This window comes from Monodon monoceros, unplaced genomic scaffold (genome assembly GCF_005190385.1).
Source record: "Monodon monoceros isolate NGI ecotype Baffin Bay Population unplaced genomic scaffold, NGI_Narwhal_1 Super_Scaffold_1, whole genome shotgun sequence".
Lineage (NCBI taxonomy): Eukaryota > Metazoa > Chordata > Mammalia > Artiodactyla > Monodontidae > Monodon > Monodon monoceros.
The window spans coordinates 87142609-87167644 of record NW_021703765.1 but is presented as its reverse complement, the minus strand read 5'-3'; the positions used below and the strand labels follow the sequence as shown (position 1 = coordinate 87167644).

Sequence of the window (25036 nt, the reverse complement as noted above, 5' to 3'; positions counted from 1 at the left end):
ATAAAAAAGACTCCCTCTGCTGTTAAAACTTGGTGTCTGTTTGCATAGTTAGACGGTAATTTTCTAGAACACTGCAAAGCCTTCGGTCCAGCTTGCCGTGGCTCACCTGTTTGTGTCGGGGTGGGAGGGCGGCAGAGCGGGCTTTTGGGGTGCAACGGGCCGCACGGAAGCCAGTCTGGCCAGGCCCCCGCCCTCGGGCCTTTGCAGGTTACCTCAGCTCTCAGCCTGTGCCCTCACCGGCCAGAGCGGGAAGCTTGGTGCCTGTCCCGCCCGCCGCCTGCTGCACACGGAGGGGTGCCGCTCCCGGACTTCGCTTTGCACGTGTGAGATCCCCCAGCCAGTAAACCACTGAGGTCTCCGCGGCGGTCGCTGACTCCAGGCTCGCTCTTTGGTCTTGAGGCTGGGCAGGCCCAGGGCTTGCAGGCCTGCGGAGTGCAGCCCAGCGGTTTGTTTACAAAGCGTTTGCTTTTCTATCTCCGTGTGAATTGCCTTCCTCCCTTTCGAGGTCGCGAATCACCCTCTCCCACGGGCTCTCTGGTCTTTAGCAGAGGATGGTATTTAGGGTGAGGGCCTGGGCCTGGGCCACCGCTGGAGGAAATCAGGAGGGATGTGTTTGCGCATCATGTGTTGCGTCAGGTGTGGTTCCAGCGTGTAGGCCCGGCTGCAGACTGCGCAGGTGTACACCTTGCTTCACGGTGTGCGTGGACGGGGGCGTCTCCAGCGAGGCTGTGTCCGAGCGCGCCCGGTGACAGCTGCGGCCCTGGCAGGGTTTACCTTTGTTGCGCCGCGGCCCGTGGGACTGCAGGTTCGAGCTGTGTGGAGGTGTTCTCACATCCTGACAGTGCACACCTGGGTGTCCCGGTGTGGATGCGGGCGTGCGGCTGGAGTGAGAGGGCTGCGGGAAGGACTTCTCACGGAATTTACACCCCTGGGCTTGGTCCCTGAGTGGATACACGTGTGCTGGGCCAGGTAGCAGCTCCTGACGAAGGGCTGCAACAGCATGGGCACTTGTGGGGCTTGGTCTCGGTGTGTGACTTGGAGTGCACCCGCATCTCTGCCTTCGAGTAGAACGTCGGGGAGCACATCCGGCTGTCTCTGATGGTCGTCGTCATCGTCAGGGGAGAGAACAGAGGGAGCCCTGGTTCCAGCATCCGCTTCTTTTCTCGGCCCCAGGGGTTCTTAGTGGCCACGGTGCCACCTCAATACCCACCACCACCTCCTTCCTCTGTGAGGGTCAATGCTGTCTTCTCAGAGAGGTCAGGGACCACCTGCAGGGCTTGTGAGCGGGGCAAGAGCTGAGACACTCACAGGAGCTGAAGCTCGGGAGGTCTGAGCTGACGAGGCTTTTGTCGCAGGGATCCTGAGAGGGACGTGATGACCAAACCGGGAGCCCTTGATTGACCCCCTTCTCTCCTCCACCTCTGAGAACAGAAGACTCTAGCAGTCCGCAGTCCTGTCCACGGCACGGGTACCACCGTGATATTCTGGGTAACGGACGCCTGGCTCTGTGGGGTCAGCTGCTCTGACTTGGACTCTGTCCACGCTGATGCGCGAGGGCAGGCGCGCCGAGGCCGCACAGCCAGCGAGGTGGGGCAGGGGGCGGAGCCAGCCCTCAGAACCTTTTCCGGGGACAGCTGACCCCGCCCTTGTTGATGCACATGCGTTCTCGCCGTGCCCTGAGGCCCAGGCCCCCCAGGCTTCGCAGCACCGCAGCCACCACACTTCTGGTCCCCGGGGGCAGCCCCCCGGCCCCCCCCCCAGTGTTCCTTTGACCCAACCCCCTGAAGACGGCGGAGCATCACGAGGACCTCTGCCTCACTGTCACCAGCAGCACCGTCCAGCTGGAGCACCTGGCCAGCTCGTGGAGACCTGTGCTGCGTCCGCCAGGTAGAGGGGAAAGCCGTTCTGGTCCCCTCTTTCTGCAGCTCCTCTCGGTGGGAAAAGTCCTCTTCTTCCTTGACAGGCCACGGCTCCATCTCCTTGGCCTCAGGCACGGCCTTCCCCCACAGGAATCCATCCTTATTCTCAGCCTCTCTCAGAAGGAACGTCAGCCCTCCTGAATGGCTGTGGAGTACTGAGCTGGTAGGGAAATCCGGCAGCCTCCCCGCCCAAGCATAGCTTTTAACATTGGGGTTGGTGCTCAGGGGAGGGGTTTGCTGTGACCTCATAGAGACTTTTCCAGCGTGGGCATTTTCTCTCTCCTCACCCTCGTAATCCTCCAAGCTCGGGCTGATGGAGGACTAGAGGCTGGCACTCCCAGACGTCAGAGAGGAGGGAGCCCTAAATGCAAGCAGCCTCCTGTTCTGTTCTTGCTGTGCCCGTCCCTGGGAGCCGCTTTCTTCCCCTCATGATCTCCAGTCACTTCCTACCTAATGCTGGAAGGACATGGGGGCAGTTAGACCTCCTTTATTCTTAAAGGGGCAAGGGCTGAGATGTGGTCCCCAAGGGCTGGAGATCCCCAAATTGGTCAAAGGTGGCTTAGAAGTGTGGGTGACGGTTCTCCTTGGAGCTCCTCCCCTTCTCTCCCAGCCGAGGCCCTGTGCTAAGTGTCCCCGTCCCCAGCCTGAGGAGCTGCGGGTTCTTTGTGAAACCCCACAACCGGGGGGGCTGCAGAGAAGGGAGGGTTCGGGGCAAATGCAAGGACTGGACTTACCTCCTTAGGTGTCACAGTCAGTTGCTGGACAAGGATTTATATATAAATATATATAAATATGTACATACCCACTCGTCTCGGCCATCTTTGTTGTAACCATTTCTGTGTTTATAAATACATTATTTCTGGGGAGAAAAAAAGGTGGTGGTTTCCAGCATTTTGGAGAGTTACTCAGTTTTCTTGGGTCTCTCCCAAGCATACGTTTTATTAAACTTTTGTGTGACTTTCTCCTGTTAATCTGTCTCATGTCAGTTTAAATCTTAGACCAGCCAGAAGAACCTAGAAGCATAGAGGGAAATTCCTCCCTCCACAACATCAGCGAAGCTTTCAGATTCTCCTCCTTAGTTCTCCAAGGTCTTGCCTGCAAAAGTTCTTCTCCCACTACCAGAACCCTGGGTCTCCCTCTGTCTTCCCCTGCAGTTCCCCTTCATCTCTGTTCTCACAAGCAGCTCTCCGTGAAACCAAGTCCCCCTAAAACCGAGCTCCCCTGCCATGTTGATGACAAGCCTCTCTGTCCAAAACTTTACTCCCTTTCTTGTTCCCTCTGACCTAATCCTTTGCTCACTGAGCACTCACCCCCTAGAGTCAGATGAGGTCTCATCATCAACATACAAAGTCGTGGTTGTTTTTCTCCAGGGCAAGATGAGCTCACGGACGGCCAAGCCATGGATCTCCAGAGAATGGCAAACCAGAGACATCCTGAGCCCCGAAACTACGACTAAGAACTGTCACAAGGGGATTTCCTTGGTAGTCCAGTGGTTAAGACTCCACACTCCCAGCGCAGGGGGCTCAGGTTCGATCCTTGGTTAGGGAACTAGAGCCCGCAGGCCGCAACTAAGGATCCCACAGGCCGCAACGAAGATCCCGTGTGCTGCAACTAAGATCCAGTGCAGCTAAATAAAAAATATTTTTTAAAAAATGTGTCACAAGATGATAATTAACCCCAACATCTTTGTTCTTCCCCTTTAAAAACGGTCAAGTTGGAGTGGATCCGAGGCTTGTCGCCCACTCTCTTGCTTGGTGCCATAAGCCCTTACTTTGCTGCAAACTCCCGCTGCAGGAGTTGGGCTTTCTGTGCCACAGACATACGAGCCCACTGCTGGGTCACGTCAACTCCACTCAACAAAACAAAGCCCTCTGTGGCTGGCCTTCCTCATGCCCTTGCTTCAAAGACAGCTGCTCTGGGATTATCAGCATTTGGGGGGTCGTGTGCACCAAGAGAAGGTTCTCGCCCTTCTGTCCCCAAACAACTGATCAAAGATTTCACCGGGCAGATCCTTTGCGGGCAGAGTGAGCGAAGTGGGGTAAAGGTGCTAAGGGTCAGGTAGAGACTCTGCTTAAAAGAAAGCAAAGCACGACATCTGCCAAAGGGAACTGCCCAATCTGTCCTCTTGGTCTCTGGCCTATCAGACGTGCTCCATGCCCTCGGATTATGACATGAGAAAAGCGTGCCACCTCCTAGTCAAAAGCCACTGACCCAGAAGTGTTGAACCCAACTTCGTGTGCCTGACGCACAATGAGGCCAAACAAACGGAAACACCCGCGTTTGGAGCAGAGAGAGTTCTATTAACCTTAAGCAGCTTCTGTCAGGAAAGAGCTCTCTACAGCGGCCCCCCTGTCCTACCACCGCAGCAAAGCTATATTTCAATGAAGCCAAGCACATCTTCCAAATGTTTTGATCACATAATACTTCGCCTAACCTGTTGGTTCTTTCCTTAGATTAAAGAAATATAAATAAATAATTAACAGATGACTGGACCTTTTCCCCAGCTTGGCCTTCAGTAACCTCACGAGCAAACTGAGCAGGATAGCATCTAAAGAAAGGTCACAAGGAGTCCACACGCCTGCGCACAGTGGGGCGTGGGATGACTCGGACCCCCTACCTCAGTGATTAACTGAGATCACTTCACCTTTTTTGTGGCTGAGCAAACTCTTTGGAGTTGGTTTTGGATGTGAGTTTGCCTTCTCCCTAGACTGCCGGCTTTCTTATTAAAGCAACTTTTCTGTTCCGACCAGCACTTGCCTCTGGAATATTGACAAGCGGCCAGACCTGGGCTGTGCACCAGTCCAGAAGATGGGGGATGCAGGTTTGTCTCAGGTCCATCTTGCTGGCTAGCCAGGTGCAAGGTCTTTAAAGGCAAAAAGGGTAAATGAGAGGGGGTCTTGGTGATTTCAGCTTCCTGATGAGACCTCAGTTGCAGGCTTCCCGGCGCCATCCTATGACTCGATGTGTCATTGGTGATTGTGATTGATCTTCATGTCCCTGAAAAGCAAACTAGAAAATCATGGTCTTGTCATCCTTTAACCTGTTTCTAGGAGAGAATAAAGGCCACGGTTGAGGCATTTTATTATTTACTTAGAGCCTATGTGATGGGTTAACAATTTTAATTCCTGGTTGGCCCCTGGTGTTTCCTCTGACACCATCTGGGCCTGCTTTTCCTTCGTTTCTGCATTCCCTATCTTCCCTAATTAGTAACTACATGTGTCCGCTCTTCAGAACTCAGGAAAGGCCTAGGAGACTAAAGCCTTTCTCTGCAAACAAGAAATGGGGGACATGGAGGGTCTTTTGAACCCAGAAGGGCTCTGCAGGGTCCTGACCAGTTCCCGCCCCCTGCCCCTTTTCTTTGATACTCCTCAATCCTGAGGGGAACAGGGGCAGGACAAGAAAAGGGATACACTTTTGTAAAGAAAGGTTAATCATAAACTCAGCAGGGGAACTTGGTATCAGAAGCTTGATTTAAATACATCACCTTCCTACCATGAGTCCAGTACCGAGCTAGGGACAGGAGGGTACAGCAGAACATTCTCTCCTCCTGAAAACTGTCAACTTTCTGGAGACTCCCAGCCATGGGATTCCTAGAGAACAGATGCTACAGGAAGGAAGCAGACCAGCAACATGTGACTTGAAGATCAGAGCTACAGAAACTCAGAGAGGGGAGTGGTCAGGATTGGCTGGAGCTGTCAGGAAAGGCTCCAAAACGCAGCGGGAACCTGACAAACTACCTCAGCCAGGTGACCAAGGTTAACAGTAACAGTGATAAGTGTCTCGAGAGCCTACTGCCTTGATATAAAGTGATGGGAAAGCCCCTGACCTCTGTGATCTGCTTCCACAAAACCCATAACCCCTGTCTAACCATGAAAAAAACACTAAGTAAATCCCAGTGCGGGACAGCCTACAGAGTACCTGCCCAGCCCTCCTCCACCCTGTCATAGTCATCGAAACAAGGAGGGTCTCAGAACCTGTGCAAGCCCAGAAGAGCCTAAACAGACATGATGATCACATGTCATGTGGTGCCTGGATGGGATTCTGGAACAGAAAAAGGTAGAAGGAAGGGAACTTGAATAGAATAAAATATGGATTGCAGTTAATAATAATGTTTCAGTAGTGCTCATTAATTGTGACAATTCTGTAGAAAACTAGAAAGAGAGGGAAAATTAAAGTCAAATAAAAGAAATGTTGCTTCAGATTGGAAACCTAAAAGAAATTGGTGATTTCCTAGTAAAAATACACAGTAACAAAATGGACCCAAAAATAAGAACAATGTAAACAGACCAATTAGCATAGAAAAGCTAGGAATGGTGCTTAGAAATCTCCCACTAGAAAAGACCCCGGACCATTTGGGTTCACAGTTAATAGCTGAGTGTTAAGTGACCTTTAACAAATTCTGATTTTAATAACAAAGTCTGATATGCTTACGTATTTCATTTAGTGTATGATGTCACTGTTTACAGAACAGACATACTTTATGTAATATTACAAATATGCTGCCTATTAAACTGACTTTCTCAACAAAAGGAAAAAGTTGTCAATGAGCTTACTTCCATTAAAGCCAGAAAGGAAAAATTTTCATATATTCTCGTTTTGGTGTAAAGACTGTATTTAAACTTAATGTTGTGAGTTTTAACACACCTCCTTTTCAACGTGTCGATTAACGTGTTCAACGGCATCAACACTGTAACAAGAAAGGGCCATCAGAACACTCACGAGGGCAAGAACACAGGGGCGCTGGCCCTAGGGTGGCTGGTGGGGCCGGCCGGTCCCTGGAGCACGCGCCGCCCTTCGGAAGTACCACTATGACCCTCTTCTGTACGAAAAATGCTGTGTGCCCTGAGTGACAATGCCTTAATGCGGGGATGCTTTCGTAAAATACCGTTGAACCTTGAACAACTCGGGTTTGAACCACTCGGATCTACTCACGTGTGGATTTTTTTAAATAGAAAATGCTGCAGACCGGATCCACCAACGCGAAACCAGGGTGATGGAGGGCGACCGTCAGTCATACTCCATTCTGACGGCAGAGGGTCGGCACCCCAGCCCCGCTGGCTCAAGGGTCGACTGGAGCCCTGATGAAATTCTAGTGAGAAAATAAAGAGAAACCCTGGGGCAAAACCCCGAGGACGAGATTCCGTGCCCGTGTCCAAGACCAACGCCCGCACTCTGCATTCCCGCCCCCTGTCCCCCGAGTCCCGGCTGGGGACAGCACGGGCTCCGCAGGTCACCAGAGGGTGGCATCTTGCTCAGGGGAAGGACACTGCGGTGTCGTCGGGACCACGAGTGAGGGCAGGCATGGCTTACCCACAACGACACAGCCTTGGAGTGGCGTGGCGCTCAGGTGCCACCAGCACCAAGTGCGTGACTCAGAAGAACATGGTCCGGCCACACAGAAGGGCTCCCAGGTGTGTAATCCCGCAGGGGCCCAGGTCAAGCCGCACGAGCCCCGCGGATGCTGTTACAGACACACAGGCCCGGGCTCCCCAGGGGTCGGCTCCAGAAGCGGATCCACACTACACTCACGCACACAAACACACACACACAGAAAATGCCTTGTGAGTGAGGACTGCAGCTATGCTGTCCCAAGACAAGAGCTACCAGAAGCTGGAGGGAGCCCTGAATCAGCTCCTCCCCCTGGTGCCCTCAAGGCCTTGCCAACACCTAGATGTCACACTTCCAGTCTCCAGGACCATGAGACAACAGATTTCTGTTGTTCTGAGCCACCTGGTTTGTGGCACCTCATTGTTTTGTTTTGTGGCTGCACCGCACGGCTTGTGGGATCTTAGTTCCCCGACCAGGGATTGAACACGCACCCTCAGCGGTCAGAGTGTGGAGTCCTAAGCACTGGACCGCGAGGAAGTCCCTTGTGGTACTTTGTTACAGCAGCCCTAAGGGACGGATACAGGCACCCTCTGCTCTGTCCCCTTCTCTCCAGACCATGGTGGGTGAGGGTAGAGGCAGGGCCCTTCACAGACAGACCAAGGCCACCGCTGGCTGGTCACGCTTGCCCTGACTGTCTGGGAGCTCCGGACACAGCTCTCGGCCTCCGGGGGCCATGGGAGGATAAGGGGGCTCCCTGGAGCTGGTCGCGCCCCCCCACCCCGTTCCTGGAGCCCAGAAAGCCCAGGAGTAGCCAGACCCCACCCCTCACCGTCCTCTGGGCCCTTCCCCCAGCCATCAGCAGGTTGGAATGGCCGCTATCTGCGTCTTCATCTCAGTAGGGGAGACACAGAAAGAGGCACTCTTGCCTGGTCACTGCATCTCACCAATGTCCCCTGGCTTAGGCTGGCCCTTTCAGTAAGGGCAAGCAGGACACACTGGGCCAACACCCTCTTCTCAGAAGGGCCTGGGGTCAAGCCAGGAAGCAGGGAGGGAAGCGGTGGGCAGGAGGCCTGATTGGCAGGATGCGGAGGGCAGAGCCCCCTCCCTCCAGGTGCTCTGTGGAGGAGGGGCGAGCCTCTTGCCTCCTTCCCTACATCTGATGCGGCATGGGTGGCCCTCCGCAGGAGGTCCGCTCTGTCAAGGGTCAGCTCCAGAGACTTTAGTCCATTTCCTCCAAAGCAGACCTGATGCAGCTGGCTGAGTCAGGGCTCTGGGACTTTCAGGATGGAGCCCACTGTCTGCCAAGGGTAGGAGGGAGGAAAATGCCCTGGGGGTCCTCATGAGACCCGTTCACCAGAGTCCCGCCTCTGACTGTGACCAGTCCCCACCCAGGGAAACCAGGGTCTGCTGGCCACAGGACACCAGGACAGGCCCAGAGCTCTACATGTTTCCTGGGAAGGTCGAGGGGTGGCACACCCTATAGCAGCCCAGGGCGTTATAACCCCTAACCCCTAACCCTAAAGCACGTTCACTAATTATGCTGACATGTGCAGAATTTGAATGAGGGTGAGTGAGTCTGAAGAGCGTGCTTCATGCGGGGACAGGTTGTGTGGGTAAAATGCATTGTGGAACTCAGTTATTTACATCAATCACCGTTTGGGTGAAGGGTAAGTCATAAAGTTGAAGAGTGACTCTTGGTGGCGAGGTGTACACTGTGTGCATGTGCGGGGAACGTCGGTGACGTCTGAGATCCCAGACCTGGGGTCAAAGGGAGAGTAAAGTGTTCACAAATTCTGAGAACTAGGTAAGCACATTAGGGAAACTAATGAATTAGTTAATAGAAAATTTGATGAGAAACAGGCTATTTACATAGCTTCAAAGAACCACCCCCTAAAATACTTACACAAAGAGAAAAAGAGGAACTTTACAGTGGAGAAGCTTGGTCGGCAACACCCTAACCAGGTGATGGAGATGTGCACCATCAGCGGTGGGGTGAGTGACAAGGACACACGCCGCCCAGAAGACGCAGTAAGGACCAAGCGTCACTTCTGGGATCTTCCGTCCAAATGCAACCCCAAATCACAAGGAAACGTCAGACATGGCCACTTTGGGGGACGTTCTGCAGAGTAACCAGCTTGCAATACTCAAGCCGAGGTCATGGAAGGCCAGGAAAACCCAGGGGCTGTGCCAGGCTGAAGGGCACTGAAAGCCCTGTTGAGTAGAGGCAGCCAGCGCTATGGGGCAGATTTGGATTCTCTCACATCCAGGGCATTACTGGGACGACGACCTGAACTCTCACGGGGTCTGACAAATTAGGTGGCAGTAAAGTACCAGGACTGATTCCCTGATTTCCATGGAGGTGCTGTGCACGTGTAGAATTCCTTATCTGAAGGAAACACATAAAAGTATTAGGGGAATATGATGGTGCAGCAGGTCAGTAACTTGTTCTCAAATGGCTCAAGGGAAAAAAGATCTTTGTACCCCATTTTCAACTTTTGGCCAGTTTTCAATTGTTTCAAAATAAGAAAATGTTCTCAAACTGAAAGGCCCGAGTTTCCGGGAACCTGGAATGTGAGTGGCCGTCCACGTGGCACCCCTGTCGCTCGTGATGCTCGGCCCTGCTTGTGGTTCCGGCAAGGAAGGTGGGACGTGACGGATGCAGGAGTGCTGGTGCTCTCAGCTGAGACACCGCTCCCGGGAGCTCCCAGTGTCCGCTCAGGCGTCCCAGGCTCTCAGCTGCTCCCACTTCATCCCACCCCCCAGCAAGCACCTGGAAGTGCCCCCGTGGTCCTCTGCCCTCCCCACTCTCCTGTGAGCCCCCAGGGCACAAACCTGACTTTGCTCCCCACTGTACCACTTCTGTTGACCAACAGGATGGGGAGGTGAGGGTCAAGGGCCCATCCCCGGGGAGGACAGTCCCGGGTGCCAAAGCTCAGCCCCTGGCCTGTGCGCTCAGCACACTGCTTCCACCTTGGGGGCAATTCCTCGTTCCCGGGGCAAAATGACCAGGCAAGGGGCAGAGCGCAGAGATGCCCACGGGACGCTGCTTATAACACGGAGCTGATGGAAAGGATCCGAATATCCCTCACCAGGTCCTGATGCGTGGAGTAGTGCCCTCGCGCTGTGCAATGGGGGCCAGGCCTGGCAGGGGCAGGTGTCCGGGACAGTTAAGTGAATGGGGGAGGGGCGCATCAGAACATTAAACTTTAATTGAACAGAACACTTGGTCGGCAAACGCAACGGATCACAACGCAAGGGGAAGGCGCCGCGCCCCAGCCAGCACTCTCCTGCCTGTGGGCCGCACTCACCACGGGGCTGGGCGGGAGGGTGGCTGCAGTGCCACACCCTCCTCTCTGGAGAGGGGCCTGCCTGCCCAGGAGCTTGACTGCAAGCTGCTGCTGCCTGAGTAGAACAGACCCACCTTGGACTTCTGACTTCACAAATGTTTCTCAGATGCTTCTTGCAGTATAGGGAGTTGCCAACCAAACTATTCAAACATGGCAGCCCTCAGTGCTTCTCAGCAGAACCCCCAGGGAACTCTGGGGACCTCCTTCTTCTGTAGGGACAGAGCTCTGCAACTTGTGTTACCAGCTGTCCACACTTGCTCCCCTGGAGCGCTGGCCAGGCTCCCGAGGGGCAGCTCAGCCCAGGCTGCCCCCTGAAAGCTCAAGGAGCATCCTGGCTCCCCAGAAGGCGTCGCTGGAGGTCTGGCCATCGGGCCACTGCACCTGGAATGCCAACACAGCATCACACATGGAGGTGCCCTCTGTGGGCTCTGCCTTCCCATCCGGGTCACCCTGACCCTGGGACCCGCCCCCTCTGGACTCCACCCCATGACACCTGCCTCCAGTTCTCATTCCACCGAAGTCCAGCCTCGAGGAATCCCTGCCCCATGTTCAACTCTGTCCATTTTATTCACTCCAAAGTCCCAAGCTGAGGACCCAGGAGTTAGGAGGGAAACCCACGGTACCTCATAGGAAGGCCTCACCTGGCTGGAGGGCATAGACTGGCCCAGGTCCATGGCCGGCATGGGGCCAGGGAAGGCAGGCGGGGCCGGGGCCAGCTCCGGGGGGCTGGAAAAGGGACAGTATCAGGACAGGCCCTTTTCCAGGCCCTGTTTGAGGCTCACGCTGTTTACTGTGAGCGCCACACCCTGAGAGCTTTCTGCCCATCAGAAGCCCTTCCTGGTGCCGGACTCTCTTTTGGGAACGGCCTCCTCCTGCAGGGCCCTCGGGTGTGCAGGGTGCTGGAGGGGCCTGTGTGACACCTTGAGCAGGTGGCCAGGTAGTCAGAGAGCACATCAGCACAGGCTCACAGAGGACGGGATGGTAAGCAGAGATGTGAAGGAAGAAAAGGAACAGGCCTGAGGTGTGACGGAGCCCAGAGGTCCTTAGGACCAAATCCGGGGTGGCGGCAGGGGACGCAGATGCAGCCGCTCGGGACAATATCATGCGGTCCCTCAAAGTCAGACCACACTCACCCTGTGATCTACTCATCCCACCGCCACGTGCACACCCCCCCAGAGACACGAGGGCAAACACGCAGGCCACCACGTGTCGGGAATGTGCACAGCAGCCCCAAACCAGGAGCTCCCAGATGCCCGCCAACAGATGACGACAATCCACACCAAGGGCTCGGCCTCAGCCATGAAGAGGAAGGGGTGCGGACACACACGGCAGCAGGGGCAGGTCTCAAAGGAGTCAGGCTGAGTGGAAGAAGCCATACCCCAAAAAAGAGTCTACGCTGTATGAGTTCACTTATATGGAACTCTAGAAAACGCAGCTAAAAGCAGGCCCTCGGTCCTGGGGTGGCAGGGGTGGGAACAGCCCTGTGACCCATGACTAGCAGCACAGCTATGGTTTGTAGGAGATACGTAAGTCACGCTCGGAAAACTGTCCTGTGCACCGTCTAAACATGTTGGTTTACTCCAATGAAGCAGTTTTTAAACAAGGAATCAAGGTCACCAGATCAGAGCAAGGATGAGCTGGGGCACTGGAGTCCAAGGGTGATACAGCCAGTGGAGAGGCCCAGCAGGCCATGAGGGGCCCTGTGGCTGCTCTGTGTGGCTCCCGGTCATAAATGGAAAAGTGAGTCCATCAGCATGGTCTGGATTTTCCCACCATCTGGCTGTTTCCACAAGCAGAGCCTCTGACTTGGGAGGCTCCTCCCCTTCTCTCCCATGTCCCCCAGTAATTCTTCCCTCACTGGGCACCTGGCCTTCTGCTCCCAGACTTGGGAGACCCCGAACCCTGGGGACCCTGTCCTTCAGTCCCCATCGTAGATTCCCTCTCCACCGGAGGACCCCTGGCCCGACATCGCCTCCTGTGAAGCCTCTGGACGCTGCCACGGCTGTCCCAAGCCCCTTTAAAACTCCAATTTGGAATATACAATCAGGATCTTGATGCTGTCCAGAAGCTAAAAGTCTTTGGGGAAAAGAAAATGCCTGAAAGAGGCTGCTGGGGCCCAGGGAGAGCTCTGGGACGCGTGAAGGCCTAAGCACCACCCACAGAACGGACGCCCGTATCTGCTCCAATGCTTGTCTGAGGGAGAGACTACCGCCTTCTTTCGGTAGATGTAGGATGGGGGACTGTTGAGGTTTCCAGAAATCCACAAGGAAAGGACGCACTCTGCACCGTTGGAGATGGTGAGTCTGTGCACGAGGCACCCTGCCCACGGCCCATAGGAAGTGTCACCTGAGCCCTGTGGCTCTGCAGCTTACCTCTGGGTGAGGGTGAACTCAGGAGCCTGCAGTGGAAGCCGGGGCACCAGGAAGCCGCTCGCCTGTGGCTCCGCTTGGCCACCGCTGGTACCTGGACCCTCCTCCAGGTATGTGCTCCGGGCGTTGCTGCTGGGAGGGTCAGCGAATCCTGCACGGGAAGCAATCCCACAACCCAGTGCTGGGGGAAGGGAGCACAGTCTACGTGCAGCACAACACAGGCCTCCGTGGAGAGGCAGCCCCCAGCCTCGGCTCCCGCGCTGAGGGAAGAACAGCCACCACTGCTGATCTCAGTGGCCTCTGCAGGCTCCCAAAGACCAAAACAAGGTCAAGTTTTGCTGACCTCAAATTTCTCTTTGTCATTCTAGATCTCATGCCAGCCCCAGTGCCAAACAAAGACTCAGCACCCCAGTCCGCCCTACACCCACCACGGCTGTCTGAGGAGAGACCCCGCGGTGTCCCCCGTTCACCACAGGCTGGCCCAGCCCACGGCCATTGCCCTCCCCTTTCACCTTGGGTTTCACCATGATTTCACTGCAGTGCCAGGTGTTACCACCTTACCTTGCCTTTTCTCTCTACTTAAAATATTGTAGAAAATCTCTCAGCGTGTCTGTCTTTCACCCTAAAAGGCAAGCCCCTGTGGACGTGATCAATTCTGGGTCGACAGACGTTTAGGAGCAAAGTGAGCTAAGAAGGAAGGTCCATTGCTGCCCTAAGTCTATCCAGGTGGTAAAACTAGCATGCATCCCCGATCTCAGACCCCAAACAACAGTCCTCCCTCCTGTCTGCCAGAGCCGAGACCTTCCTAACCATTTGGTGCATGACTCTACCTCCGCCTTCTGCTGTTTCCCCTTTCCTGCAGAACTTTACAGATAGTCTGAGGTCCAGGAAATATGGTTAACTGCTAATTTGAACATTTCCAGTTTACACAGAATAGATCAGTGGGTTTTATCTTCTTCCTCCAAGAAAAACAGAAATAAAAAGCCCGAAGCCTAGAACAAAGGGAGTGTCATGGGAAGGGTAATTGGCAGGTGGGAGATGTCCATGTTCTGCAGATGCAGGGCACAGGTCTGATCCCATGGTGGGGGCTGTCTGAAGGGAAGCTGGGGCATAAGCAGGGGCCAAGGACCCTGAGAGGTTTGCAGGGAGGGAGGGAAAGCAAGGTGCTCAGGCAACCAGCAGGGAGCTCTCCAATCCCCAGAGAACACACCCCTCACATAGGCTGGACACGGTGTAAAGACCAGCTTCCCTCCTCCCAGTATGAGGCTGGCCACTGCCCATTCCAACTCCAGCCTTGTTAGTAAACATGGACAGGAAAAGGTCTCTGAAATCAAAGACCAATTCGATCAGATGGAAAAGCTGCCTCGGAGAAATGAGTCTCCAGGCTCTTCCTCTTTGGGGCACCTCTTCCTCCTCTGTTCAAGGAAGGGCCTGAATCCACAACCCCAACATTCCCCCCTTCAGGCAAGAAAGCACATTTTCTGAAACTACTAACTAGGATACTCGGAGAAATATAAGATACTGCATCTATAAAAAGTAATACAATCGGGGCTTCCCTGGTGGTGCAGTGGTTAAGATTCCACCTGCCAATGCAGGGGACACAGGTTCGAGCCCTGGTCCCGGAAGATCCCACACGCCGCAGAGCAACTAAGCCCGTGTGCCACAACTACTGAGCCTGTGCTCTAGAGCCTGCGAGCCACAACTACTGAAGCCCATGCACCGAGAGCCGATGCTCTGCAACCTCAATGAGAAGCCCGCACACCACAACGAAGAGTAGCCCCCGCTTGCCACAACTAGATAAAGCCCATGTGCAGCAACGAAGACCCAACACAGCCAAAACTAAATAAATAAATTTATTTTAAAAAACTTATTAAAAAACAAAAACAAGTAACATGATCTATGAAGAAAGGAAAATCAGAAATAAGAAAAGAGAGCTTGGGGAATTTCCCTGGTGGTCCAGTGATTAAGACTCCATGCTCCCAATACAGGGGGCCCAGGTTCAATCCCTGGTCAGGGAACTAGATCCCTCATGCCTCAACTAAGAGCCTGTACGCGACAACTGGAGACCCCACGTGCCGCAACTAAGACACGGCACAGCCAAATAAATAAATAAATAAAATTTTAAAAAAAAGAAAAGAGAGGTTGGAGTTCTCTTAAAATGTATAATTGTCAAAATATCAGAAGACAAAGTTTAAGACAAAAGCACATACAATAAAAAAGAAATTTTTTAAAAAAGGTAAGCATTTTGGGAGATTGGTCCAGGATTTCCAACATCCAAATAACATTTGTGCTCTAAAGAGAGAACTGGAAGGAGGAAACTATCAAAGAAAATCACAAAAAGTGCCCAGAGCTTAAAGAATACCTTGTTCTCTGGTTCTTTAAATTGAACAACAAAGTGAATTCAAAAGACTCACACCTGGGACCATCACTGTGAAATTTCAGAACACCAAGACTTCAAAAATAAAAAGCTCCAATAAAGGAAAAATACGTGAACATCAGAATGACATCTAACTTAAAATGACAACATTGGATACTATAATTGGATGCTATGTTGCTTTCAAATTTCTAAGGTAAAAAGTATTTTAAACTCAGAATTCTGTCCCTGACAAGTCGTTAATCAAACTTGAGGGCGGATTAAAGACAATTTCAGAAGATGCAAGGAAACAGACACTACCTTGAAGGCACCCTTTCTTATAGAGTTAATTAAAGACATTCTCTAACATAACAAGAGTCAAGAAAGAAAGAACAAGACTTGCAATTAAGGAAACGCTGAAGCAAACCCAGGGAAGCAGTTAAAGGTGCTCCTGGGATGACGGCTCCACACCAGACTGGGAGCAGGAAGGAGGCCCTGGCAACAAGTCTTCAAAGGGGATGCTTAAGACACTGCAAGAAGTTAGGGATGTGATAGAGCAGACAATGTAAGAAAAAAGGGAGGCAATGACAAACTACAAGACGACCTGTATGGAACCACAGAAGACTAAGAAATTCAGGTGACAGGCTGAGTTCAGTGCCAACATCCTCCTTAGAAGCTGGGATGTCACAAGATGCTATCGTTTGGTGCACGAAATGTATACCTGAATACGTATCCTTTAAAGGTATCTATAGCGACAGCTACGACTAAGGAAGAAGCCAGGAGGGAGCTGGAGGTCTGAGCAGCTCAGCCCCGCCGTAGCAGATGCTGACTGGTTAGGCACAGGGACTGGAGCCCGGGCCGGCAGTCATTTCATTTCATCTTAACTCTTTCCTCACCAGCTTATTTTTTTAGTCACATGCACATTTTATTTTGAAAACAAAAATAAAATGAAAACTATCCAGGCTGTTGGTGGGAAGAGCCTGTTCCAACTGCACTGGTTTGGGGTCTAATCAAGTATAAGAGATTCAAGCAGAAAGTCCTGGCCCCTCAAAATTCTTCCCCGTCAAATAACATACAAGCAGTTGAAGCATCTGATGTAGAAACACATGGTCTGTCTAGCGTAGACCCACCTGTGGGGCTGGCCTCACCAAGGGCGGTGATGGACACAGCCAGAGGAGCATCTGCAGGGCGCATCGTGAGGTCCAGCCCGTGACTGTGGATCAGTGGCCTAGTCTGGAAGGAAACTTCCTTGGAGGATTCCAGTGCAAGAGACGTCAGCCACGACTCGGGGGCACCCAGAGAGGGGTCCAGCATGTCGCTGCCAGCAGCCAGAGGGCAGAAACCAGAGCCAGGGAAGACGGGAGGAAGAGTGGCAGGATCGTGGCTAGGCCCCTCCTGGTACATCTCACCACCCTGCAGAGACCTGGGGAGCAAAGTGAACACCATCCCTCAGGCTGGGGTAGTGGGGCCTGGGAGGAGATTCCAGCCCAGTTTGGGAATCTGGGCGGCGGACTCAACGCAGCCACAGATGGCTGTGGGGTCCACCCCAATCACGCTGCCTCCACAGTTCTCCCTGGGGCTGCAAGGGTTCCAGAGACACAAAAAATACTAGCCCTGGAAACCTAAGATACGTTAGCAGTTTATTTACAAGGGCCTTCAATGAAACATTGCTCCACAATATTGAGGACTGAAAATGATTAGCAAGAACCTAATAGGTGAAAGATTAAATGAAGGTGGATCTTAAAGGAGTGCTAGGCAGCAGTTAACAATTTAAAGAATGAAAATATTCCCCAAATGCTCCCTGTGTCTCAGATGGTGCTCCTGGGCTTCTGTTAACAACCCCCCGCCCCTGTAATCTGTGTAATGACATGCGTGGCCGGGTCCATCACTATCCCCATTTCACAGGTGAGAAAAAGCAGACACTGAGAGGTCACGGGAACCTGCCTAAGGCCACACACCTGGGTAGTGCCAGCCTGGACGTGAGGTGCCAGCCCAGGTAGTGTCATGAGAGATGCTTAAAACACAAGTGTAAGTGGAAAAAGTGGGCACAGCTTGATGTTTACGCAGACGTGGACCTGGTCCCACACTCAGACTCGGTCCCGCTGCGGCCGGCACTTTCCTCACAGCAGTTTGTGTGGCACCACAGGGGCAACAGGGTGAGGGAAAGCGGTTAGGCAGGGCCTGGTCTGTAGCAGGAACTCAAGAAATGTTGGCTGTTACCAACCTAATGATATACCAACCATACCAAATGCTAGAGAGAAACAGACCACGAGGACAGCCGGTTCGCCTTTAGGAGATAGGTCTGCATGTTTTTCTTTCTGTTTTCCCCATTCACCAAAATTTACGTGAAGTCAGGCTGTGAGTGCGGCTCCAGGGAACAGGTTTGGAGTCCATGACGTGGGCTCCTTGCCAGTGGCTCCCCTGTACCTGGGGTCTCAGCTGAATCTGCCCTCCGCCATCACTGAGCTGGTCCCAGTGCCCGGCAGGCATTCCTACGCCCACTCCAGGCCTGGTCTCCCACTGAAGATGGGGAATTGAACAGGGAACGGTCCCATGGCCCACGTGGATGGCAGTACCTGGGAGCCAGTGACTTTGGCATGGTCTCGTCTCCAGAGAAGTCTGGGGCCAGGACCAGTGGCTCCCACGGCCCTTGGGTGGTCTCCTGGGTCTGTACAGACCCACTTTCCTCAGGTCCTGCTAAAAGCCGATCAGACAGAGGGGAAGCTGGGTGATGCTCAGGGTCCCAGCTTCCTTCCCAGCAGGTTAAGAACAGCCATGCTGGCTGCCCAGTATTCTTTGTTTGTCCCCTGATCTGTCTTTGGTCTGAACCAACACCCATAATTAGGAACCCGGAACACCCTAAATTCTAGTGCTTGGCTCCCTTCCCACTGACTCCTGGCCCTGGCCGCAAAGTAACCTCTCAACGCAAAACGCTGCTGCAGCCCCACCTGGGCCCATCCTGAGTCCAACCTGACCCTCAGCTTCAGCGATCTTGCTTCCCACACGGTGAAGTACCGAACGTGCAGGCGGGGGCTGGCGGAGAGGACCCTGTCCTGTAACCAGTGACCCTACCTCGGCCTGGCCCTAGACACAGGTTTTGGGAGAGGGGCCACTCACCCGACCACTGAGGCCTGTCCACGCACCCAGAGCCAAGGTGGGGCTGGCCTATGGGCTGCGGGGGGATCGGGCCGGCCTCCCTCGCGGTGTGGTCCTCCGCCGAGTCGCGGGCTGGCGCCGCGCGCTGCACAAGGGCCCTCTGGCGCCGCCGGTAATTGGCGAACCAGTTGTAGATCTGCTCCGTGGTCAAGCGCGTCTCCGAGGCCAGGTCCTCCTGCGCCGAAACAACACGCCGCTTGCCCAGCCCGCTCCTGAGATGCGGGGCCGGGACACCAGCGGGCCGGGACACAGGGCGGCCGGGGCATCATGCGGGCCGGCGCCGTGGCCTCTGGCCTTGTTCCTCCTCAAGCCGCCGCCCGGCCGACGGCCACTCACAGCCGGGAGGGCTCGGCAGGGCTTGCAAACCGGACCCTCCCGAGGCGCCACCAAACCACTGACCGCCCGCCCGCCGGGCCAGTGCGAGAGCGCGTCGGCCTCGACCGACCCTGTGATCAAGCACCTGTCCTTCCTCAGGAGCCAGATCCGAACCACCACGGGCCACAGCACGGAGCTCCAGGAGGGCCCCGCTGATTGGACCCGGAGAGAAGGGAGCACGCCAGCTTTATGAGCGGCAAGGCTCTTACTGCTGCCCCCTCCACCTGCTCCCGAGAGCTCACCCGTGCATCCCTCCTGCTGGAGTCCCGGCCGCGGTGAGTGCTCAGTGAGCACCTGCTGAAGCCACACTGGATGACGGGGTATTAAGACTCCCGTGATGAAACTAACCCCGCCACGTGTGCAGGCGGCTGCCAGCCGAAGAGTGCCGTCCCCAGGGCAGTTCAGGGCAGGCGGAGAGCGCCAGCGCCCTGGCAGATATGCCACTGGGGAGGCGGGGAGGTGCGGCTGAGGATGCGGGTCAATCCCTAAGGGTGGGAGTCCCCTAAGGACCGGGGAGGGTAGGCTAAGGGGAGGGTTGCCGGGCCTCGCTCTCATCTGCTCTTACCCGCTCGGCCTTGCTGGGGTTGGTGCTCACACCCGAAGCAAACTCCTGCAGCTTCTGGCGAACTTCTCTGGGGAAGTTCCGGCTCTTGAGGCCATCAGGGCAGAGGGAGGCAGGCGGTGGGTTCCTGGATGAGAACAGTGAGACCCCCGGCTTCTTCTGTTGTACCTGCTGCGCTCCCCTGGACTTCCTGTCCTTTCACTGGCCACCCCCCTCCCCTGCAGGACTGTGTGCTGCAGTCCCCGGGTCCATCCCCTGAACAAGGGTGGGGTCTCGTGTTGCCTGGGCCCACACCCCACACTTTCACCAGGGTTTCCAGTACCACTCACTGACCAGTGGCCATGACTGTTAAAGCTGGGGGATGAGGGTAGTGAGATTGGTTATGCTACCCTCTTTACTGAGTCTATACTGGAATTTTTCCAAAAGAAAAAAACTGACATATAAGCAAACAGCACCGGTCTATACAAGATTTGCTAGCCAAATGCCAATTGAACAAACCCCCATGAACATCGAAAACACACCCCACACATCCCAGTGGAGCTCAATCTCCCGCTCCCCACACCGTCCCCCAGCCCATCCTGCGCATCCCAGTGAGACAGCACCACGTCCCTGCCAATCAGGCCAAGAGCCCTGCAGCCAGGTTTATTCTCTTTACCTTCTCCAGTACATTCAACCTATCATTAAATCCTCTAGAGTCAATCCTGACACAACCCTTTCCCCAGCCATGGCCACTCCCAGACACTCCAAGAACCTCCCGCCTCTGCCCCTGCACTAACCGTCTGCTGTGGCGCCAGCGCCACCCCTCCCTACGCCCAGAGCACGCCTTCCCCGTGCTCCAGCGTCACCCCTCCCTACGCCCAGAGCACGCCTTCCCCGTGCTCCAGTGTCACCCCTCCCTACGCCCAGAGCACGCCTGCCCCGTGCTCAGGCCTCCCCCTCCCTACGCCCAGAGCACGCCTGCCCCGTGCTCAGGCCTCCCCCAGGCTCAGCCCCGTGCTGCAGCCCGAGCACAAGCAGAGGGCCAGCGAGTCACAGCCCTCTACTGAACGAGCTCCGTCCAGCATTCCTTGCTCTAAATTATGGGATCTGCTTTGTTTCCTGGTCTACTGTCCATCATCCACACCCGCAGGCAGCTCCAGGACAGCAGGGCCCCAGCACCTCTAGTAACGCGCAGCAACCAGGGGCCTCTTCACAAACACTGCATGCTGGTCCCCAAGGCATTTACTTTGCTGAGCCACCCTCTGGCAGGCTGTCAGAGCCTATATGGAGGGACCTGACTGCATCCCTGAAGACCTCAAGGCTGACTAACTGCTGGGCTTTGAGGGCATATCTGGTGCGCACCATGAGAAAAATTCCGTCTGATCCAAAAGGAATCCATCTCTTCTTCCATCAACCAGGCCCATGGCTCAGAAACTCCTGTCACTTGGGCTTTCAGGAGCTCAGAGCAAGACCTGCAGCTCCTCCTGGCCAGTGGGGGACACCCAAGGTCAAGAACAAAGGCTCTCCAGTCTCGATGTCTAGGCTGGAATCCTGCCTTTGCATCTCTGTAGTGTGTAACCAGGCAAGTGACTAACTTTTCTGTGCTTTGGTGTCCTCATCCACGAACGGTGATGATGGTAATGATGATAACTAGTAGTCATAACGTGTACTTAGTGCTGATAATGGTCATGGTGGTAATTATTATCAACATCCATCCAGCAGCCACCGTGTACCAGACGGCCTTCTAAGCACTACGTGTATCTCATGTGGTGCTTGCAGACCCTCACCTTTCTCTCCTCTTAAAGGTCCTGCAGCCCTGAGGGGCCGTGCTGGGATCCGGGCCAGGCACCTGCAGAGCCTGACCACGGGCATTAGCTGAGCTGAGGGGCACCCATCCTGCAGGAAGCGAGCGAGGTCAGGGTGCCCACCTGCCGCCTCCCTCACTGCAGGGCCCTCACTGACAGGCAGTGGCTCCTGCTGCAGCTACAACTTTCGGCCTGGGTCCTGGGAACAGCTCACCGTCCTCGCCCTGCGGGCACAGGTCGGAAAGCGTCCCCACAGCCAGCCGAGCAGTGGAGAGGAGGGCAACTGCTGCTGTGGAGCTTATTACCCTCTGTCTATCACTGCTTCCTCTTATCTCCCTGCCTCTACTTCACCTAAGTCCTTCTGTGGTCTTGGAGGGCAAATCCCTTGGGAGCCCCGGGGAATAAGCGCCAATGAAGGCTGGTGCATACCTCTTCCTGCACCGGAACTTCTGCACCGGGGTCAGCGTGGCCACGCCGAGCCTCTTCATGACCAGACGGTAGTGGATGTCATTCCAGAGCTGCACCAGCTTCAGGCTGCCACCCGGCACCCGGCATCCCTGTGGACAAGAGCCTGCTGAGACCCGGCACGCTTGCCTGCCCCGGAGCCCCGCCATAGACCCAGACTGACCGCTAAGAACATCCGCTTGCTGGTGCCCCGCGGCGAGGGCATGAGCCCCATGGCCGGGCTCCTGTCCCCAGCAGGCCCTCCCACGAATGGGAGGCGGGCACAGCTCTCCCTCGCCCCCCAGGTGAGGGCCAGGCAAGGGCAAGGCCAACTCCGGGCTGTGGCCATAGCACCCAAGAGGCCGAGCCGTGCTGAGAACCACATGGTCAGGTCTGAGGGGCCTGAGGCTTGATCCCCGTCCTGCGTGAAAGGCCTTTATCTCCCACCAGCAGGGCGGGTCCCTAGGGCTCAGTGAGTTCAATCTGAGCTGAGGGGGACGAAGGGGTCCCAGTCTGTGCCAGTGACAGCTCCCCAACCCAGTGTGGCTTGGTCATGTAACCAGACTTTAGAGATGGCCAAGGACGCTGAGTGTGGGCCTACCCTGGACACAGCCCCTGTGGTCAGTATGTGGTTCGTGCCTCTAACCCCAGTGTTCTCAGGCCCATCTTGGTGAGGGAGGTGCTGAGAATCATTTAGCTTCCTCTCAACAGCATCAGAAAAAGCCCATTTTGCTGGGCTGAGGCCTGCAGTCTCCTGCTAGGATGCAGACGTCAGCACAACTGTCAGACAGGGAACCCACTTGGAGCCTCCCCACCTGCAGGAGTGGCCCTTGGCAGGAAATGCCCTTTCTTGATGTGGTAGCCCCATCCTTTCTCTCAGGTCTCAGAACACATCACTTCCTCAGAGACATTTCTGGACCATCCTGAGTTATTCCCATCCTGGGAGTCTTCCATCACTGATGTCACGCTCACATTCCATCACTGATTGCCTTCACGGCAGCTACTTCAACTCTGTGTGTTCACCCATTTATTCTGACATTTGGAAGGCTGAGCCCTCTTATGTTCCAGGTGTTATGCTGGGTGTTGGGGATACTTTAATGGGCAGAACTAACACGCCCCTGCTCCTGGGGCCTGCAGTGCAGGAGGGGAGGCGGATCACAGATTGAGAAATAGACAGGTTTCTAACCGTGAGCTGAGGAAGGAGCCACAGAGGGGGATGAGGGCTCCCTTAAGTCCTAGCTCGACGGGGTGACGTTTAAAGCAGAAACCAGACAGGTAGGAAGGCACCAGCCACACAGAGTGGTGTCCAGCCTCTGGCAGAGGAAACGGCACGCACAAAGGTCAAAAGACAAAGATCTCGGGAGTTCCAGGAGAACGGCAAGCAGCCAGCACCGCCACCGTGCGGGAGCCAGGACGGGATGGCAGGCTCTGGACCCGCGCCTCGGTGCGTACCGTGGTCCCATGTGCAGTTTTAAAACTGCCTCTGGCTGCTACGTGAAGACTAATAGAGGGGCAGGGGAGGACACGGTGGCGGGGCGTGAGCGCCAGGAGGGTGCCGCAGGGCTTGGGGGAGAGGGAGCAAAAACAAAGAACGGGGCAGAGTTTAGTATCTTGAAGGTAAACTCAGCATGAGTTATGCATGGACTGTATTATGGAGTGAAAAAGGGAAACACAGGCCCCCAAATCTCTTATTAAAACCTTTTGATCCAGATGTATTTTGGAATTCAGAATTCCTCACACTTTAGGAAGTAACACAGGTATATACTACATAATTTGCACTATCCCAGTACGATCTAGGGCAGGAAGCATCCTGCAAGCAAACACACCAGGATTTGGGTAGCAAAACGTACGGCAGTAACATTAAGTGGATAAATAAAGACAAAAATAGTTTCCCATCAATGCAGCTCAGGTTTGATGCCAACTGAGTTGAGGTTCAAAGTACCACCGGAGGAGTGACAAAGATACTTGTGGTCTCAGAGTTCCCGGATGCAGACCCGCAGCTAAGGGACTGCGGTCCTGGGTCTGTTTGCTTGCCTCACTAACCGGAGTGCCAACTTTCCAAGCCAGGACCACTGGTCCAGGACCAGAGGGATCCGACAGATGGTCAGTTCTGTCTCGGGTTAGCAGGCAAGTTAGAACCTAGTACAGTGAGAGTGGACGGCCCTGGCTCGGCTTCTAGCAGCTCTCCCCAGGCTCCTGCTGACTCCTGGGCACTTCTGTCGTCTTCAGGCTGCTGTGGGCTGCTGCCCCTCTCCCCGCCCCACCCCGGTCCTACCTCTAGCAGCTGGCAGGCAGCCCGGTTCTGCTCCTGCTGGGCCAGCACGCTGGCGCACACCAGGGCCACGTCCGCGTTGTCCAAGAGGTACAGGCGGAGCTGGCTGTCCAGCACGGCCGTGACCAAGGTCTGCACCTGGGCGGGGTCGTCCTGGACCTCCCGGCACAGCCTGCCTGCGAGGGTCACCAGGTCCGCCAAGGGCAGGCCAGCACCTCCGCTTCCCCTCAGCAGCTGCAGGAAGCTCTGCATCCCGAGTCGGGTTGGACTCCTCTGCAAACAAGACGAAAGTCAGGACCACCACCAGCGCTGATGGGCTGACTGCACGTCAATCCTCAGACCAACAATGCGAGGCCTCTCCCGCCACAGGTACTTGTATCGCGGCAGCAGTGAGAGAGGGCGGCGCGTCAGGGCCCGCCAGACTTTCCTTGTAGTCGCCACAACAGCGTAGACCCTGGCGGTGCACCAAGGCCCAGCTCGCTGCTCTCGCTGCCAGACTTCTCACTCTGCACGCCTGGAACCTCTATCTGGTGCCCTCGTGCCCCTCACCCGCCGCCCCACCTCTCTGTTTCCCCCACTTCTCACACCGCTTGTCACTGCATTTCCTCCTTCCTTCTCCGGGGTCTATGGGGGACAGGCCCACCTGCGCTGGGGTCATCAGATCCCCCCAGCATCTGCCAGACGGAGAGCAAGGCCTCTCGGAGCGGGTGGGCAGAGCCGCGGGCCAGGGGTTGCGCAGGCGCCCTAGGCGCTCCTTCGGAGGGGAGTCAGAGGCCCGCTGAGGCGGGACCAGCAAAATTTGCTTTTAACTATTTTAATTTTTGAGGAAAAAAACCCTTATATTTGAAAACCACAAACATTTAAGGGTTGCTCTAGTCCGAAAAATTAATAAAATTAGAAAGGGAAGGGAAGAAGGAAAGAAGGAGGGACGAAGACAAGGAAACAGAGAAAGAGAAACGGAGGGAGGGAGGGAAGGCACCGAGACAAAGAAATGAACACGTGCCGGCCTCCGGCACAGTCCTGCTGGAGTTTGGGCTCCCTGCCCTCACATCGCCTCGGGCACCAAGCTTCCCGCTCTGCCCGGTGAGGGCACAGGCTGAGAGCTGAGGTAACCTGCAAAGGCCCGA

The 25036-nt window shown here is 55.1% G+C and overlaps 1 protein-coding gene and 1 pseudogene across 1 annotated transcript; both read right to left on the bottom strand.

Moving 5' to 3' along the window:
• Positions 1-558: 558 nt before the first annotated feature.
• On the bottom strand, positions 559-2168 carry LOC114893032 (annotated as a pseudogene).
• An 8720-nt stretch (positions 2169-10888) lies between these two features.
• On the bottom strand, positions 10889-24161 carry ANHX (anomalous homeobox). Its single transcript, XM_029234502.1, has 8 exons — positions 23913-24161; positions 21623-21750; positions 19413-19536; positions 18434-18647; positions 17893-18013; positions 12967-13095; positions 11236-11320; positions 10889-10975 (listed from the first exon to the last, which is right to left on the bottom strand). The coding sequence occupies exons 1-8, from the start codon at positions 24159-24161 to the stop codon at positions 10889-10891; spliced, it is 1137 nt and encodes a 378-aa protein (XP_029090335.1).
• Positions 24162-25036: the final 875 nt, after the last annotated feature.

What these genes read in the sequence shown, in the direction of transcription:
- ANHX (XM_029234502.1), bottom strand. Translation starts at nt 24,161, where the DNA reads ATGCAGAGCTTCCTGCAGCTGCTGAGGGGAAGCGGAGGTGCTGGCCTG. An exon ending in CTGCCTGCCAGCTGCTAGAG is followed by an intron (nt 21,751 to 23,912) that starts GTAGGACCGGGG and finishes TCTTGTCCACAG; the next exon opens with GGATGCCGGGTGCCGGGTGG. An exon ending in CCAAAGTCACTGGCTCCCAG is followed by an intron (nt 13,096 to 17,892) that starts GTACTGCCATCC and finishes TGACCCTCCCAG; the next exon opens with CAGCAACGCCCGGAGCACAT.